The sequence below is a fragment of the Gopherus flavomarginatus genome, chromosome 25 (assembly GCF_025201925.1).
Source record: "Gopherus flavomarginatus isolate rGopFla2 chromosome 25, rGopFla2.mat.asm, whole genome shotgun sequence".
In the NCBI taxonomy this organism is placed as follows: Eukaryota; Metazoa; Chordata; order Testudines; family Testudinidae; genus Gopherus; species Gopherus flavomarginatus.
The window spans coordinates 11543697-11562710 of record NC_066641.1 but is presented as its reverse complement, the minus strand read 5'-3'; the positions used below and the strand labels follow the sequence as shown (position 1 = coordinate 11562710).

At 45.3% G+C, this 19014-nt stretch overlaps 3 protein-coding genes across 3 annotated transcripts in view; 1 reads left to right on the top strand and 2 right to left on the bottom strand.

Moving 5' to 3' along the window:
* Positions 1-7261, top strand: part of PIP4K2B (phosphatidylinositol-5-phosphate 4-kinase type 2 beta) — a 30175-nt gene extending 22914 nt beyond the window's left edge. Inside the window, exons 6-10 of the mRNA XM_050935276.1 lie at positions 538-576; positions 2361-2474; positions 3752-4010; positions 4413-4516; positions 5432-7261. Of these exons, the coding sequence (XP_050791233.1) occupies positions 538-576; positions 2361-2474; positions 3752-4010; positions 4413-4516; positions 5432-5512 (597 nt within the window). The 3' untranslated portion in view covers positions 5513-7261. The remainder of the gene's footprint in view (positions 1-537; positions 577-2360; positions 2475-3751; positions 4011-4412; positions 4517-5431) is intronic.
* CISD3 (CDGSH iron sulfur domain 3) overlaps positions 1-19014 on the bottom strand; it is a 156261-nt gene that overhangs the window by 55191 nt on the left and 82056 nt on the right. The gene's annotated exons all lie outside the window — the stretch shown is intronic.
* PSMB3 (proteasome 20S subunit beta 3) lies at positions 10494-18309 on the bottom strand. Its single transcript, XM_050935280.1, has 6 exons — positions 18189-18309; positions 15167-15351; positions 14215-14322; positions 12822-12999; positions 12277-12371; positions 10494-10608 (listed from the first exon to the last, which is right to left on the bottom strand). The coding sequence occupies exons 1-6, from the start codon at positions 18189-18191 to the stop codon at positions 10560-10562; spliced, it is 618 nt and encodes a 205-aa protein (XP_050791237.1). The 5' UTR covers positions 18192-18309; the 3' UTR covers positions 10494-10559.

Sequence of the window (19014 nt, the reverse complement as noted above, 5' to 3'; positions counted from 1 at the left end):
CTTTTTGCAGCTGTGTAGTTCCTGGAGGTGCTAATGCAGTGAAACCATGTGGTCTGTTGTCATGGACGTGAGAAAGTTGGGGCAGGATTTCATCTTCACTGTTCAAAGCATGCGTTGTAGTGAGAGAAGGGTTCATGTAGGGATTCAGGTATTGGGCCATTTAGCCCAGATTCCTGTCTCCTATAATACCCAGGGTCAGACGATTCAGAGGAAGGTGCAGGTCTCTCTCCTCTCGATCAAGTATATTTTTTTAAATCGGGGCAACCCATTGCATTGCTCAAATTACTGGATATAGTAGAGAGAGACCGCAAATGAGGGAAAAGGGGACACATTCTCCAACCAGCTCAGACCATTGTCTGGCGCCTTTATATTGTGGTGTTAAAATATTTTTTTGGGAGGTTACCTCTTCATCAGAAGCAAAGAGGCATTTAAAAAAATTAACTAAGTCTTGTACATTTACTCCTCGTGACAGTCAATTTAAATGCTGCTGATGGCTGCTCATGGTGAATTGTGTCCCACTTCTTTTGTTCTTATCAGGGCTCAACAGTCTCCAGGGAAGCAAGCGACAAAGAAAAGGTATGAATGATACTGCTACTTTGCCTGTCCAGAAACAACATTTCATTCCCTGTGGTGCTTACAAGGAGTCTAGCCAGCTAATTGTGTCTTCGTACCAAAGGGTTAATGAACAGTGGAACCTGGTGACAGCCTAAACTGCTGGTTCAATAGAACGCTCCCTTTGTCTGGGCCGAATTCCCCATTATAGCAACTGTGTGTTAAGCCATTACACAACTTTTGGGGGACTGTCTTGTTGTTGTACAAAATAAAGTCTTAACAAAAAAGCAAAGGGCTCGCCTGACAGTCTAGGTGTGGTACAACCTGGTCCCCTTGTTTGCCAGGCTACTGGCACTGCCAGAGGAGGTACCTAATAATAACTTCATATAAGGTACATTTTCAGAAGTGCCTACGTCCCACTGAAAGTCAGTGTGACGTAGGCTCTTCCAGGAATGTTGCCCATTAATGCCCACAGCGTGCCAGGTATCTCACAGACCAATCTGAAGCCAAAGGGCCAGATTGGGAGTTAAACACCTAACTGGGATAGGCACTTTGGTAAATCCCACTAAGCATTTACCTACATCTTTAGGTCCCTAAATCCCTTCGTAAATCTGGTCCAGATACCCTTCTCTAAAGAGTTTCCAGCCTAAGGCTCCAGTCCTGAAAACCCCCTATGCCCATGCTTAACGTTACTGCCATAAATAGTACTATTGAAATCAAGGGACCTACTCATGGTAGTAAACTGAAGCACATGCATAAGGGTTTGCAGTAGGTATAGTCCAGGGGGATGGGGCATACCAAACAGCAAAGCCATTTAGTAGAGCTGAGCACACCTTGTTAAGGCCACACTTTTTTTGTTTCAATTTTTTGGAGCTGTCATGATGATCTAAGGAGCAGCACTTCACTCATGCAGGAAGGCTGGGCTGGAAGGCTGGATTGGTTGCTCACAGGGTCTTTGAGTGGAGAAATTGGAGGGATCCTGGAAGCCTTCCTCTCCTCACTACACACTAGCCTCCCAAAAAGTTACAGATCTCTCGCACAAGCCATAGAGAATTCCCTTTTCATAATTAAATCTCCAATACCTGGGCATAATCTAACCTCACCTTACAATTGCCCCGTTGTGCCTGGTTATGTGGGGTTACTCCCTAACTATGATTTCTTGCCTTACATGGCTTTGTCTGGCACCACATAATATTTAAATAAATTGCCATGGATTGCCATGCCACTCTAAGGATGAAAGCATGCAATTCCCAGCTGTACATGCAAAGCGTTTGTGAAACTTAATTTCTTTAATATCCATGAGAAGCACTTACATTGCAGAAACTCTTGGTCCCCACTACAAAGTCCTCAAAATGCAGTGGATTGATTTTCATGTAAAGACTGGGGAAGGGGAGCACTTGTCTCAAGATTTTCTAATCTGAAAACAACCACATGAATTTTTCTTCTCTTTGTGGGGTTGGCTAGCCCCTCCTTGGCTGAGACTGTTTATCGAGCTTTCAGCCCGAAGCAACTATTCTTGGCAGCCTTTGAAAGTGAGCTGCTGTCAGTATCTCTGTTGCCGCATCCTCCCCCAGCTGGAGCCAAGCAAATGGACTTGCTGATAAATCCAGGTGCTTTGCTCCATGCCATTTGCAGGCATATGGAAATGAGCGAATCTCTTTGCTTTAGAAGACTGAGTCAATGCAGCGTCCTCGGTTTTCCATTTGCCATGTTGATCCAGTTGATATTTTGCAAAAGAATGAAACCACCAATAGCTGTGACCATTGGCATTAGGCTCAGGACACCTAACACAGTCCTCTCTCTCACAGGCCAAGGATTTGCCAACGTTCAAAGACAACGACTTCTTGAACAAAGGCCAGAAGCTCCACGTTGGAGAAGAGAGTAAAAAGCACTTCCTTGAAAAGCTAAAGCGGGATGTGGAGGTAGAATTGAAATGGGGCTCAGATTGTTGCCCTGAACAGGTCTCCAACAGCTGGGCTTTGTGACCCCGCAGTCCCATCCGTCTCCCCTTGTCCCCCGCACCCCCTCGGCCAAATGGTACAGTAGCTGCATTATTTTTGAAGTATCCATCCTCTATTGCAATTGCTATGGAGGAGACTGGGAAGTGATGAGGAAGAACAGGGCAGGCAGAATCTCTTGTCTCCTCCCAGTCAGAATGCATCAGAAAACACCTTAGTGAATACATGGGGTGCTCTAGGAATACTCATCTGACCCAGTAGGCCAAGGCCTGTGGTTCAGCTGTTTTGTTATCCTGTCTCTCACGGTGTCCAACACTAGGTGGGCCTCTTGGCTCATACAATATTGCCCCAACTCTGTGTGCGTTTGTGTATCAAACATTGGCTGCCTACTGGATGCAAATGTTTCAGCAGTCTCCCTGGAGATCCATCTTAGAAGGTTCCACTGGCTGATTCCACGTTGGTTAGCTGGCTTAGCTCTACTCGCTGTTATCTTTTCTGTCATGATCCTCTCCCCATCCTGATGTTTTCTTCCTTTCTTTCTAAAGTGGCAACACCTCTCAGTCCCTCTGGCTTGCTATAGGTAACCAAGCACCTGTATCACACATTGCAAATATTTGGACTGATTTCCTGCTAGATGGACGCAAGTGAAGCATCTATCCCCTGAGTGTCTGAGAGATGAGAGACTGACTGTACTTGATCTCTGTCTTTCAGATGGTCCTGAACAGAAACAGCAGGTCATTCCTGGTGCTGCAGTCCTTTGATCAAACTCACTGTGATGAAAACTGGCTGTCTCCGCTCAAAATGCAGAGGTGTTTTCTCCTCTCCATGTTGATGATGCAGCCAGTTGGTTTTATCGCGGTTGGGAATCTTGATGGGATAACGTTTATATAGACACACTGCTAAATCGCTTCTCCTGCTGCAGTAGCTCTTCTGTAACCCCTTTCCAGGCAAAGCCCTCAAACCAATGAAACCATTAGAGCTAGAAATGGTCAGAGCAGGGGACTGAGGGTCAAGATTCCTGCGTTCTGTTCCCAGCCCTACTGCCAGCAGATATACGTCCTTGGAGCAAGTCTCACATCATCCCAAAGCCAGATATAGAACCAGATTCTCCCCTCTCTGCTCTAGTCACAAGACCAAGCTCGCTGGAGGCAGCACTTGCTGAGGTTTACGTAGCTTTGGCTCATGAGATGTGCCTTTGCCAATTGAAATGTCCCTACGTTTTTGTTGCTCCGTCCTCCCAGTTTTTAGCTCAGCTGAAGATCATGGACTACAGCCTGCTAGTGGGCATTCACGATGTTGACCGGGCAGAGCAGGAAGAGATGGATGTGGAGGATCGGGCCGAGGACGAGGAGTCTGAGAATGATGGCATTGGCGGGAACCCTATTGGCTCTTACGGGACCCCACCTGACAGCCCCGGCAACCTCCTCAACTTCCCGCGGTTCTTCGGGCCTGGGGAGTTTGACCCTTCAGTTGACGTATATGCGATGAAAAGCCATGACAGTGAGTGAGGAGGGGTCCTGTTATGTGGAGGGGTAGGAGAGCGTGTCCTGTTTTGGGTGGGGTACACCTGGCAAGAAGTAACCCAGACCCCCTCCTGGGAACGAGTCCACTTGGATGTTCAATTCCCTTGTTGTAAATGGTAAATGTTTAAACTCCATGGAAACAAAGCTTTCAGTGTGGGATGTAGATATTTCTAGAGGGTATGTGGGTCTCTGCTCTGATGTTCCCGGTAGTTCCTCTGTTCTGTCTCTTACAATCTCCAACCATTTACAATCTGCTTCTCCCCCCTGCCTGTTAATTACATTAAAGCAGATTTATATACTCTATTAATAGAGGTGGCTTTTCAAGTGCTGCTGATGTAGCTTGGGGGTATGTTAAAGAGACTTTTTTGTGTCTTCTCAGGTGCCCCTAAGAAGGAGGTGTATTTCATGGCCATTATAGACATTCTTACGCCGTACGATGCAAAGAAGAAAGCTGCACATGCTGCCAAAACAGTGAAACATGGGGTAAGCAGGTCTCTCCTCTGACAAATCTGGGTCTCTCTCGTTTTGTTTGTGGTGCTGACTTTTGAATAATTGCTAAAACCAGTTTTTCAGGGGCCTGGAAATTTCCCCACTGCCCATGAGATCCTTCCATCTGCAACAGATCTGATCTGTAACCTGGTGGTATCCCTCATTAATCTGTTCACCAGGGCTGAGCCTCCTGTCCTGTTGTCGCTGACTCAGGAAGCAAGGACTCAGGTCTCTCCCTCTTAGCAATACAAACAACAGACACTAAGCTACTGGGCCAGACCACTGGGGGAAACTTTCATGAGCCAGATCTCCTGCTCTTTTCCGCAAGTGACTAGTGCTGGGCAAGGTGCCAGCTTGCCAGCCCTGAGGATTGCAGTCTTCCATCCCCAGAACAGTTACAGAACAGCCACCATGCCTCAGCATTGACCTGGATAGAACCGCCTCTAGGAGGAGAGGAGAGGAGAGATCAAGGTCTTTGGCCGATTGGCTTCTCCCTCTCTGCTCAGACTACTAACATGTGCAGTGGTGCCTGGTGACCCTGAATCACTAGAAAGTGGACTGACACCCAGCAACTTGCTTTGCCTAGGTCACCAAACAGCATTGAGGCAATAACTTTAGGTCACTACCAAACAGGGCTTTAAAGGAGCTGGCGCCTTTCCACGCATTCATCTCCTGAGTAGAGCCCCAGACTTAGACAAAGTAAATTTCTTCAGGTCAGGAGTCTAGCAGTCATGGAGCCTGGAACCATGTGACTTGTGGATTCTTGTTTGTGTGATTTTTGTTGCTTAGCTGTGCTGGTGCAGTAACCTCCTGCTGTCTCCTCATTCCCTGGAGCTTAGCCTGCAGTTATGAACAGTCTCCTGCAGCTGCCACAGTGCTGCCTTGTAATCTGTCCTTCGTGCATTGCAGGCCGGGGCGGAGATCTCCACGGTGAATCCGGAGCAGTACTCTAAACGCTTCAATGAATTTATGTCCAATATCCTGACATAGTCACCTTCTATCCTGAGCCAGAAAGGAAAAGAAGAGGGGCTACTTCTAAGCAGAGAACACGGCTTGTGACACTAAAACAGACACTGTAGCAGCACGTGGGGTATGAGTGAGTGTGAGCGTGTGGCACTGTATGATTTACAGGAAACTAATCTAGGTGCATTCTCAAATATTCTACTTGACCCAGGTGGAAAAGTGGCTTTTTTCCTTTTGTTACAGAAATGCCCAAATAGAGATTTGAGGCTTTTTTAAAAAAGAGAATCTAATTGCTGCAGCAATGCTGTTCATAATGACATTTTCTCTTCTCTGATCACAAGATGCCAGTAAGGATACCACGAACAGCTGTTTAAAAGGGGGAGCTCTAACCTGTAGCTTGTGTTAAATAAGAGGAGAAGCAACGCCTAATTCCACAAACTGCTGTTCTTTTTAATGGACAGCTTGTTTGTTTTTTAACAGAAAGCCGTACAAACCCTTTTATTTCGTTCTTGGTAGGAGTCGGGGGGCAGGGAGTAGTCTGCCATTTCAAGAATGAAAATATGTTGAGGAGCTGCTGAACCTTAACTAGGTAAATTCAAGCTGGGAACTTTTTTTGGGGGGGAGGGAGGGGTGTTAAATTTATTTTACTTAAGAAATTACCATCACAAGAAAGACAAGGGAAATGAACATCTACCAAAGCTGGTCACGTAAGGCATAACTCATAGAAGCTAAAAAATAGTATGAAAAGTACTGGAGAGCCACAGAACCATCATGCTTGGGATAGGCAGCCTGGGAAGATTCCCTTGAAGAAGAAAATCATGTTAACTTATTCTGCAGGTCTGGGGTTACATTTGGCTGTCTAGAAAAAACAATTATTAAATCTCCCTGCCTCTAAAATAGAGCTGACGCATGGCAGTTCTGCCAGTGTTAATCTAGCTAAAGTTCAGTCTTCCTAACTCGTCCAAGCCTGTTACAAGTACTTGAATTGTTGCCTGAGAGAGGTTTAAAAAACCAACCAACCAAGTCAACATGACGTGCATCTTGAAAAATGTAAATTGCTGTCAGTTTGGAGTGTTGGTAGTTGTGACTGTGTCCCCAGTTCCACTGCTCAAGGACTCCGAATTTGAGCTGTAATTGTCTACGCTCTGCTCCAAGTCCATAAATCTAGCTGGTAGAGTGAGTCAGTGGGCATAAATGACTGAATGCTTCCTCCAGATATTTTCCCCCTAAGGAATTTGAACTGATTTGCGTGATTGAATTATGTCCTATTTGTCTCCAGACCACTTGTAATATTTTTCACAGCCAAGTTTGTCGAACTTGCTGTAAATTTAATTAGTTCTGCTGCACAACAGTTATGTCTGGTTTTTTTTAAGCAAGATTTAGCTGTTTTGAAGAGATACCTTGCAGTTGACATAAGTTGCTTATCTGCCTTGAAACTGTTTTCACAAATGCCTTTGTTTCAGGAATACGCTGTTAGAATGTTTGTGTCCTGTGCTATAATCTGTGCTAGTTTGCTCTGTCAATTTGGTCCTGTTTGAGAGATAGGTGGTACTCATCATGTCTTGGTAACTAACTAGACTAATGCTAGCAGTGATTGGATTCTGAATGCAGGATAACTTTTTTTTTAATCCACGTTCCTGATGTGATTCCACAGCTCTCAGCACAGGGGAATGACGGGGGATTTGTCAAGACTGAAAAATAGGCTTAGAAGAGTACACTGTAAATATTGTTTTAAAAAGGTCTAAAACAAATCATTGATTTTAATGGGACACGAAACTTTTTGTTCATTCGTGGGTCATTCCCTTTAATGGGGGACAAATTTTTTATGCCATTGTAATCCATTGTCTTGTCTTTGTGTAAATTTGGGGAACTAACATGCTATTGTCTGACACCCTGGTAAGATTCTCGCACATCTTAGGGTGTCTGGCTCACAATACCACAAATCAAGTGCAGATAAGAGAAAACATAGAGGGATATTGGTTGCTTTCCTCTAAACAAAAAATGCACTTATGTCTGCTGTGAAATAGGAATTAAATATCGATCGCGTTTTACTCTTGACAGTTTAAAAAGTCCTGAATCTACATTTTAGGCCTAGTAAGTTTGCCACTCTCCTTGTGGGAAATTAGATGAAACTTTAGTGTGCTAGACTTATAAATATGCAATTTTTTTTTTAAATTGTGATAAATAGGAAAGTAAGCTGCAGCCATTCTGCAGTGGGGTATTTTTCAGTGGGCAACCCAAGGACAGTCAAAAGAAGATGTTTCTGTAACTTGGAACAAAACACTGATTCACCAGAACTTGGTAAACAGCTGAAATCAAAACAAGTAGTTCCTGCAGCCAATGTTACAAAACACATCACACTAAGGATTTAAGACCTTGTCATTTGTTTTCCCACTCTAGATAAGGAGCAAAGAATCCTGTGTTAGACCCCATTTGGTTGTCTCAATGCCTTGAGTGGTATAAAAGCCCTAAAATATCTATTCACTTTAGCACTTACCCCATTTTGCCATTTTTGTTGCCATACTCTGTGTGTGTGTGTATATATATATATAAAAAATAACTAAATGCAATTTTATCATTTAAAGATGTATTACCCAGGTATAACTTTGTTTAACATAAGCAGTTTGTATATTGTTTACATTTTGAGAGGTAGCATGTTAAAAATGCTAATTTTGTTTCTAGACAGTATTTTTTTTGTTACTATAAGAGGTGAAGCTGCAAATATTTGATTTGTTTTTAAAAGGGACTTTTGCTTTTGTTGTTAATCTTGATCTAGAATACCTTTATTCTCTTGAGTTCAAGTATTTAACTCCCCTTCTCCCCAACCCCTTCATTAATCCTGATTTTTTTTTTAAACTGCCTGTAATAACTTAATCTAGTTTCAGTCTGACTTTGTGTTCCAGGTTGCTGAATGTTGATATACTTCTGCCCATAGCATGTGCCCTCCAGCCAAATGGCAGGAAAGTCTCTCTTTTCTAACATGCTATATTTTTTTTCTAGAGAATACTGGGCAAAAAGGAAAAAAGCTAGGGTGGAGCTGGAAGATAGTGGGGTGTGGGCTGAAAGGGGAAATATTCCCTAACTCTAGGAAAAATTAATCAGGGCAGGAGCATCTCTCTTGCTCGCTGCACTGGGCCTAATCCTACCTGGCCAGTTTCTGGCTTCTTTTGCATACAGACTGATTGTCTGTCCTTGTCATATACCTACAAGAGTGGCAGCAGGGGAGGTTATGGAACTCACTTCTCAAAGAAGCCGTGTGTATGATTCTGTTTCCTTCCTCACTATCAAATTTTTTCTACTTATCACTTAATACAGTGCCTCTGACACCCTAGTTTTGACTGTAGTTGCTTTAGCTAATTATGAAGCTCTAGGGGGGTGGGAGTGTACTTAAAAAAGGTCAACTGGTGTTTGACTTAATCCCAGAGGGGTCAAATTGCCTTGGAATTTTCAGCTGAAAATACTGGATAGAACCAAGGATATTATGAAAATATTCAAGATGTTGCTGTTTGTTTAAATAGGGGATGGCATGCAATTTTCTTTATGTAAGACAATGCACTTTTGAGGTGGATACAGACTTTATAGCATGATGAAGGGCCTGCTCTTCCACTTCCAGGAAATCTAACTTAAATCAAGTTTTACTGTCAGTCAAAATTAAGTGTTTTTAATAATGAGGGGTGCTAGCTCTTTGCCCATCTGGGCAAAGAATGACTGCTTTTCCTGCCAGTGGCTATCAGAACTGCCTTCAACTTCAAGTGTTCTAACCCCAGGTAGAGGCATAAAATTGTAGTGTGACTAATTATAAATCACCGAGCAAAAGACTTTCTCCATATTCTGGCCTAAACGTATGAAGGACTCCCTATCCTATACTTACTGTGCAGAGGTGCCCCACTTGTTGCTGTAGAAAAGTTGGAGTGTTTTTAAATTTGAGGTGGTATAAACAAACATTTCAAAGCTCGAGGTGTGTGCGCTGAAATTCTGGTTGCACCATCCTATAACTAATGATTCAAAACATTGTTATTTGTAACAATAATTTGAAAACAAAATTGCAATACCCTCCCCTCCCGCTTTCAGTGCACCATTTCCAACTTGCCTACCAGCTCCTGTCCTCCTTAGAGAGCTTATTTTCCAGCATCCATGATATTAGCCATGACTGACTTTCCTTGACATGTATAATGAATTCTTGTGTAATAGCACTAGTAAAAGTAGGGGAAACCCAGCTTTCAATCATCTATGATTAGAGTGGGTTAAGTTTACCACTTTGATCTTGTGCTGTTCTTTTAGATGTATGATACTAAATGCAATTGGATTGAGCTGTGTTAAATGAGCTTATTACACACAGGTCAGGGGTGGGGCTAATCAGTGCAGCTGAAAAAATGTGAATAAATTAAATCAAACTAAAAAAACGGAGCATTCTAGATTTTCACTGCTGTTTAAGTTTTTTTAAAATAGGAATCAAGTCCTCTGTGCTTGTCTGTTTGCTAGGAGCAATTTGAGAAACTTACTGTTTTGAAATGCATGCATGTTACAAGATGAGTCTCAGCCAGAAAAAAATAATTAAAAATTTGTGTACATCATTGTTTAAAGTTCTTATCTTCCTGGTGTGCCTGTTTTTACTGTAGCCAAGCCATGCAAAATCAGATTCCTAGCCTCTGCTACTGCTGCCATTACAAGTACAGTTTTACAGCTATAATCCCAGTTGAAAAAGTAAATACTGTTTGCTAGCTGTTTTGTAAGAATCTCCCTTTGAATGTATGCACTGCTGCCTACCCTGAAAAGCCACAGCTTCAGCAGTTTACCATTACTCTTAGTATTCGCCAGGTTAGATGATAGTGAACTCAGTTCTAACTATATAGCTGAAAACCTAGCCGCCTCATTGTGGTGAGGGGTACTGCAGAGTGAATACATCCAGATTCTCCTGTTATGTAGTTATTTTGTAATAAGTGTACTTGTTGCATCAGGCCTGCGTTCTCTCCCTATAGCGTATTGACTCAAGAACAGGCAAGCCCCATACAATAATGGAGAGAGTATATTTAAAAAATAGCCTGGCATGTGAAACAAGCACAAACTTCCGCGGCTAGTCCATGCGTGCTTTCAGTGTCCTGGTGGTGATCTTGTCTTTTTCACTGCAAAGAAAGGAGACACAAACTACAACCTCATCCTTCCAAGTGGATGTTGCCTTACAAAAGAAAAGTGGAATGTTTCTATGGGTACGTCCAGACTACCTGCCGTATCAGCGGGTTAAAATCGATTGCTCGGGGATCGATATATCGCGTCTAATCTAGACGCGATATATCGATTCCGGAACTCCATCAACCCCAACGGAGTTCCGCGAACATCGATCCCGCGCCGTCTGGACAGGTGAGTAATCAGATCTTAGATATTCGACTTCAGCTACGTTATTCACGTAGCTGAAGTTGCGTATCTAAGATAAATTTCCCCCCCCCTAGTGTGGACCAGCCCTATGTACTGCAGTAACTCATCAACACCCCTCTGATCAATTCTAAATTTCAGGAAATGTTCTGGGCATTAGAGGTGAAAACCCTATTGAGCTGGAGAAAAATGGAGCCTTTGCCAGCTGTTTTCACACAGCCCAAGCTTCACGCGGTTCTGCAGTTGTCTATAGAACAAACTACTGGTTGATAGCACCAATTATTGCCTTCCAGCATAATACCTCATCTCTGCTCATACTCCCAAAGAGCGTTTAACATGTTGACACCCTGACTCTGGTCTGAGGGATAAGAATGGTGGGGAAGGGTAGTCACAGGGAGTCCCAGAAATAAGAGGGTAATGGGAAGCTGGCACCCAGGGAGACAGAGAGGGATGCAAGAAGCCCCTGCTGTATGCTGTGAGCTTGGCCTACAGCTGCTACGACAGATTTTAAGGTCAAAAGGCACCATTGTGATAGTCTAATCTGACTCCCTACACATTGCAGGCGACAGCGCCCTGAGTTGAAGTCCTCAAATCATGACTGAAAGACTTCACATTACAGAGACTGCCATTTGCAGTAGTTTAAACCTGCAAGTGACCCAAGCCCTATGCTGTGGAGGAAGGCAAAACCCAAGGGTGTCTGCCAATCCTACCTGGGGGAAAATTCCATCCTGACCCCAAAAATGGTGGTCAGTTAGACCCTGAGGGCAATGCCCCAGTTTTAGAGGTCTCCCTACTGATTGGAGACAATGTAGATAGGGAGCCATTTATTCATGGACATCTAGCATCCCACCATGAATCCTAACACCTGTGCAGAGAGACAGGTTTGAAATAGGTCACTTACACTTCGTTCTCCTGCAGGGGTGAGCCCTAGCCCATCTCCCACTGCAGTTTCAGATGGAGCTCTGAACAAGTCCCTCCCTTCATTTGTTGAATAACAAAACTAGTTTTATTTCCAAACACAATGGCTGGGACACTGCTGAGGACTCATTAGGGAGACGCTACCGAACATAAGGGTCGGCCAATCCAGCAACAAGGCAGCTTTTAGTTCTGCGTGGAAATCTCGAATTCCACAGTGGCATCTCAGTGTGAAGTAGTAGCACTTCCTAGGTGCAAATAATCATGACTGAAGGTGGGGAATGCTGCTAACAGCAGCTATACTAAACTCTTAATTTACTAGCACTGGTGCTGCTGCAGCAAGTTAGGTTAGCACTCATGGGAAATTTAAAGATCTAGGGTAGACAGGACCTTACTAAAGAACAGCAGAGGTCACACCTGGTAGCCATTCCTTGACTGACTTAAGGCTCTGTGTTCAACTCTGCCCTTTCTCTCCATGGGAAAGAGACTGTGTGAGGTGTACTTACATTATATGCACTACCACACCCATGCCAGACACAGCATCTCTGTCCACTGCATTCAGCATAGCCTGTGAGATCGTTTCAAAGAGGTGGTCTGGCTCCTGAAAAAGGAGGAAGGGAAACTCTTTTAGTTGGCTTCTATAGCTGAGCTACTAGGGGTTGGGGCAGTTCACCAAACTGTTAACAACCTGACCCTCTCCATGCCTCGGGGGGGTAGGGTGTTAGGGCACTGGACCAGCACATGGGAGACCCAGTTTCTATTCCTCACTCCACTCCAGACTGCTTGTGAAACTGTGGACAAGTCACTTTGCCTCCCTGTGCCTTAGTTCCCTATATGTTAAAATAATGTTTTCTTACCTCCTGGGGTGTTTGTAAACATAAATACACTAAAGATTATACAGGAGTTTTCATCAGTAGTCTCAAAGCACTTCACAAGGTAGAGGCATTATTATATAACAGGAGTAGCCTGAATTCCCTGTGTCCAATTTAACAGCAAAGAATAAATAAAAAAAAAAATCCAAAACAACAGATCTTGCCACCTCCTCACTTACCATGTCAGGCTCCCAGAGGGACTCACACATGCCATACATCTGCTCTGAGCAGGTGCCACTGACAACAAAGTCATCTGTTATCATAGGACAACCAATCAGGTCCAGAGAGCAGATGAAAGGTTCATAAGTTATGGGGTCCAGGCCAGCAATAACTGGCTCTGTGTAATAGGGTCCAAACCTGCAAACAGCAAGGCATAAGTTAGAGCAGCCTAAGGATGCATAAATGTGAAGTAATGGCAGAATTCTAACTCGACAGGTATTTAAGGAAAGTGCTTATCTTGGGTGTTAGTAGGAGCCTTTCAAATTAATTTGGAATTACCCAGTTACTCTTTTAGAACCTCCTAGCTGTGAATGGACTTTTATTTCAGCAATATTTCAGTGAAAAAAAGACACACTGAAATAATCTGCTTCCCCATTGAAGTCAGTTTCAAAAGCTGTTTACGGTTTCCAGATTCTGGTGTTTAGGCAAATCATTACTTGTAGGGAACAAATATTTTTGATCTGGGTTCAGGAAAAAGTAAGTGGTCCTTATATTTCAGAAACAGGTGTCCTCTGCATCCAAGAGCACATAACCATCATGTTTTGGTGTTTTAAGTGGTAGGGGAGAATCTTTAGATCCCACTGGCCTGCCTCCAAACAGCCTTCAGCAATAGAAATGTGGTACAACTGGAACTTTTCAATAACATTCAATATCTTACATTTATTCTGTTGGGGGTTGATCTAGAAGAGAATTCCAGGTCATTTCAGCACATTAATTTGCCTAACTCAGAACGCCTGATCTACGAATCAGAGTTTACTTAACTTAATTCCCTGATAATAGTCTATGCTTGATTCAAGATAGCAGCTTCCCGTTCATTAATTGTCACTCAGTGTGCAACTCTTCTTTGTGATAGTAAGAATCTAGAAACAACCGAGCTTTCCTTAAACATTGGACCCAAATTGAAACCAATTTCATTCCAAAAACACTTCCCCTCTATGCTGTTAACGATCCATCTCTCTAGTGAATGCTTCAATGACCTAGCTCTTAAGTCTTTGGTGTACGACACCCATACAATAGTTATGTCTCCATTAAGGTTTTCCCATTACTGATAATTGGTGCTGCCGAATATAGTTTTACTACATGTGTAGAGAGGACTAAGCCATGCTCAGCACCATTTCAGAAACTGGCGGAACTGTGCTCAAAGCATGATTTATTCACTGAGTCCATCTATACATGGAGTTCAGCACTCTTCATCTCCAGTTCAGCTATCACAGTCAACGTAGGTAAATCGACTTTGCCGACACTAGGAAAATGAACATGCCCCGTGACTCCTCTGGAGTCGTAATTTAACTCTATTAACCATGCCCTGATTTCAGTGATCTCTGTGGAATGGCTCAGCTGTTTGATATTTACCGTTTCTCATAGAGTAGGTTGGCCACCATACTCATGAGAGTTTGGGGCTTGATCTGTCTGCCTTCCTTCAGCTCATAGAGATTCAGCCTGAACTTAAGCCGCTGGGCCCTGCAGATGAGATCAAAATCCATATTAAAATCACATGCAGCAGGACCTCTTCCATCCATCCCAATGGTTAATACTTGCTAGTAGAGATTAACACAGGGGTCGGCAACCTTTCAGAAGCGCTGTGCCCAGTCTTCATTTATTCACTCTAATTTAAGGTTTCGAGTGCCAGTCATACATTAACGTTTTTAGAAGGTCTCTTTCTATAGTCTATAATATAGAACTATTGTTGTATGTAAAGTAAATAAGGTTTTTAAAATGTTTAAGAAGCTTCATTTAAAATTAAATTAAAATGCAGAGCCCCCCGGCCCGGTGGCCAGGACCTGGGCAGTGTGAGTGCCACTGAAAATCAGCTTGCGTGCCGCCTTTGGCATGGGTGCCATAGGTTGCCTACCCCAGGATTAATATCTGATGGACACATGATGCAGGCATGTGTATTTAGAATGCATGCACATATACATTTCAAGTGTGGACATCTGGTTCTCACTTGCCATGTGCTCTTAAGAAATCAGACACAGCTTTGATTTTGGAACACAGTGGATTTTTTTTCTTTTTTAAAGCAGGGCACAATTAGCCAACAACCAATGTTGCTAGTCTTTGGCACTGTGGTGGAAGCATGTTTTCAAAGACCTTTGGGATGGTTCAAGAATGACCTCAACAGGACTGACTGGAGTGGGATTCAGAGAAGGCAAGTCTTGGTGCTCAGGCAGCCCACACCTGGATGAATAGACAAAGATACTACCTAAACATCTGAGTGTAACATATGTTGCGTCTTTATAGATATACAACAATCTCCTTTCCTACAGGCCAGGAATATCAAGTGTTCACAAGAGAAGATTCCACTTACACTGTCTGCACATCTGTGGCAAGCCCAGACAGTCCAATATATAGTCTGTCTCCCATGGGGAAAATCTTCTGAAAGTCTGTGGTCACCATCTGAGCCTGAATTCCAAACCGTCTGTCCGATGCAATGGCTACACAGTTTTTCCCCTTCATGGCCATTACAGCCCCTCCATTATAGGACATAATAGACTATAAAAGAAAAAAAAAAGATAATTTTAGGGTTCAGTGACCATTTATAGTACATTAATTATACTACAAGAACTAGTATCAACTACAGCCATGCAGCTTAGCCAAGACAAGTCAGATAACACCCCCTGAATCGGTTACACTCTATTACACTGCATTTGCTTAGGTCTGTCTCGTAGTCTGTGCTAGATCTTTAGATCATTTGGTCAAGTACCTTCTAGAACAGGGGTCGACAACCTCTGGCACGCAGCTCACCAGGGTAAGCACCCTGGCAGGACGGGCCAGTTTGCTTACCTGCCGCGTCGGAAGGTTCGGCTGGTCCTGGGATGGCGAACCGCGGCCAGTGGGAGCCGCGATCAGCTGAACCTGCCGACACAGCAGGTAAACAAACTGGCCCAGCCCGCCAGGGTCCTTACCCTGGCGATCCACGTGCCAGAGGTTGCTGACCCCTGTTCTAGAAATACCTGCAGGTCCTCCCAGGGCAAGTAAGCCATTATCTAGCTGGCCTCACTGCTACAGAAAAGTGTCAAATATCTCATTTCCTTTAACAAATGCCAGCTATACTGACCATAAATAATTAATTCCTCATTTGAAGTCATTTTCTCGTTGGCATAGTCATCTTAAAAATAATATTAGGTTCTCCAATTTTTCATTCTTATTTTCTACTGCAATAAGGTTTATTGCAGTACCAACTTAATTACCTGATCACCTCATGCACATGCTGTATGCACTGTCTATGTATAAACAGGATCTTCCTGAGACTGAATCTGTGGCTCTAAAGGAAGCTTCATGTCCAGGACCACAGAGAAGCTCTCCGCACCATTCAGAATACCAAATAAACTCAGAGGGCTAAGCCCTTCTCTCCTGCTCCCCCTCTCTAAAATATTCTGTTGCATGCAAGGCCTAGTTCTCCTTGATAACATTGCAGAATGTTTGTATCCTGCCATTGCTGCGCACCTAGTCTGCTGTCCATCTGATTAACAGAGAAGCTGATCAAATGTGTAAAGTCCACAATTACGACACTTTATTTCCAGTATAGCTAAACCCAGAACTTCTCTGGTTTACAATTAATTTCATACTTAAATTCTGTTAGTAAAGCTCCCTCCATGAATTGAGTAGTAGCAGTAATCAATAAATAAATACCAGCAGCATCTTTTCTATATCATGTTTCATCAATAAAGCACTTTACAAAGGTGGGAAGTATCATTATTTCCATTTTCAACAAAAAACTTCCCCAGCAGACTTAATATTGGCTTATTAAAGCAGTATTTGAAGCAATCCATCTAATGCAGGGGTTCTCAAACAGCAGATCAGGATCCTATTTAAATAGGGTCACCAAGGCTGGTGTGGGCCTTGGGCTCCAGCAAGTCTGAAGTCCAAGTCCTCCCACCCAGGGCAGAAACCCTTCGGCTTCAGCTCTGTTGGGCAGGCTCGGTCTTCGGTCCCTCATCCTGGGGTTGTGTAGTAATTTTTTTGTTTCAGAAGGGGGTCAGGATGCAATGACGTTTGAGAACCACTGATCAAATGTAACAAAGCATAAAACTCTCTGGTGTTTTGGGGGCAACCATCACAACTGAAACAGCATCAATGAAAAAGTTTAAGTATCCTAACTGAAGACATGCAGTAGGAAGGCAGGAGACAGTTATTAGTGTGTAACAAAACACAGCGGATGGATCTTGACTGTGCTATGCGCTCTGTGAACACAGAATCAGAGGCAGTCCCCTGCCCCCAAAGACCTGTCCTCACAGTCCTCCTTATAGGCAAACAGCCCTATTGTAGCAGAAAGTAACAAGTGTTGCAGGGTTCTACACACTAGTTCTGCTGTAGCACCATCCAGCCAAGAATCTCAGTGCAATTTACAAACAGCAGGCCCTACGGTCACTTGCTGAGCACTGACCAGGGAAGCATCATCTCCACCTAAAAAGGAGTAAAGCGACTTGCCCAAGAGCCAAGACAGAAAAAGAACCCAGGACTCCCGGATCACAGATCATATCACTGGGCCACTAAACGCTCCAGGGTGGCCACTATCCCCAAGCAGCCACTAGGGTCTCGTCCTCCCCTACACCCAGACAGGCCGCCACCTAGATCTTCACCCCACCTCACCAGGCCAGGCCCGTCCCCAAAGCCCCCCAGCCTCCCTCCCAGCAGCAGCAGATGCCCAGAAAGGACCAGCAACCAGGCCCCTCCCCAGCTTCCAATCCTAAGTGTCCACGCCGGCCTTGGGTCCCCCCGCCCTCTCCAGGGTCCTCCCAGACTCCAGCCCCGGGTCCCCCCAGCCCCCCCCAGACTCGGGTCCTCCAACCGCCCCCCAGGTCCCCCCTGGTCCCCCCAGCCCCCAGACTCGGGTCCTCCAACCCCTCCCCCGGGTCCCCCCTGGTCCCCCCAGACCCCCCCCAGACTCAGGTCCTCCAACCCCCCCCCGGGTCCCCCCAGACTCCAGCCCCGGGTCCCCCCAGCCCCCAGACTCGGGTCCTCCAACCCCCCCCCGGGTCCCCCCTGGTCCCCTCAGACCCCCCCCAGACTCAGGTCCTCCAACCCCCCCCCGGGTCCCCCCAGACTCCAGCCCCGGGTCCCCCCAGCCCCCAGACTCGGGTCCTCCAACCGCCCCCCAGGTCCCCCCAGGTCCCCCCAGACTCGGGTCCTCCAACCCCCCCCCCGGGTTCCCCCAGACCCCCCCCAGGTCCCCCCTGGTCCCCCCAGACTCCAGCCCCGGGTCCCCCGCGCCCCTCCAGGATCCCGCCAGACTCGGGTCGCCCAGCCCCTGGTCCCCGTAGACTCCAGCCCCAGACCGCCCCCCGGACTCCCCTCCGACCTCCAGCCCCCGGTCCCCCAGGCCTCACCATGGCGCCGGCTGACGAGAACTCCACCAACGGCAACGATTCTCCCCCTCACCGGCTCCTTCCTGGCTGCCGCGCCGCGCACCCAAACACGCTACCGCTCCGAGACCCGCCTCCCGCTCTTCTCATTGGCGGGGAGCTCCAGCTCCGGGACCGATGCATGTTGGAATTGGCGAACCTGCGCTGTCAGTCACGGTATGGGGCGGGGCCAGAGCTAGCGTTAAGGTTAAGGTTGGTTGAGAGGAGACAGGGGCTGTATGAAAGCGAGAAAAAATGAAGAGTCATAGCGAGCGGCGCCTGCTGGGGCACGATGGGATCGTGGCGGACTTGGCTGAGCCTGCAAGGTCGGGCGCACGCGCAGTTGGCTGCATGCATTGGGTGCATGGCTGCATTGCCCATGTGTATGGCACTTCTCCACATCTGGCTGGCTACATGCACTGGTGCTTACGCATCAGTCACCGGCTGGCCAACTGCAAATGCTCAAAAATCACGAGGCAGCCCCATTGCTCCCCCCCCCAAAAAAAGATGGACTTATAAATCATGAGATTTTTAACATGATATGCAGGGCTCCTTTCCTTTGCCTTCAGGGGTCTCCACTTTTGAGGTGTGTTTGCTTCACATTTTCAAACTTTTCTCTGCAACAGTAAGGGCTAGATATTTACTTTGCTTTCAAATAAAAGCTGAGATTCTCACATAACCCACTCCAGGAGCTGGCGTTGGAAGAAAAACACTAAAAATAACGAGACTCACAATAAAATTATGTTTCAGAGTGGTAGCCGTGTTAGTGTGTAGCAGCAACACCCATTTTTCATGTTCTCTGTGTATATAT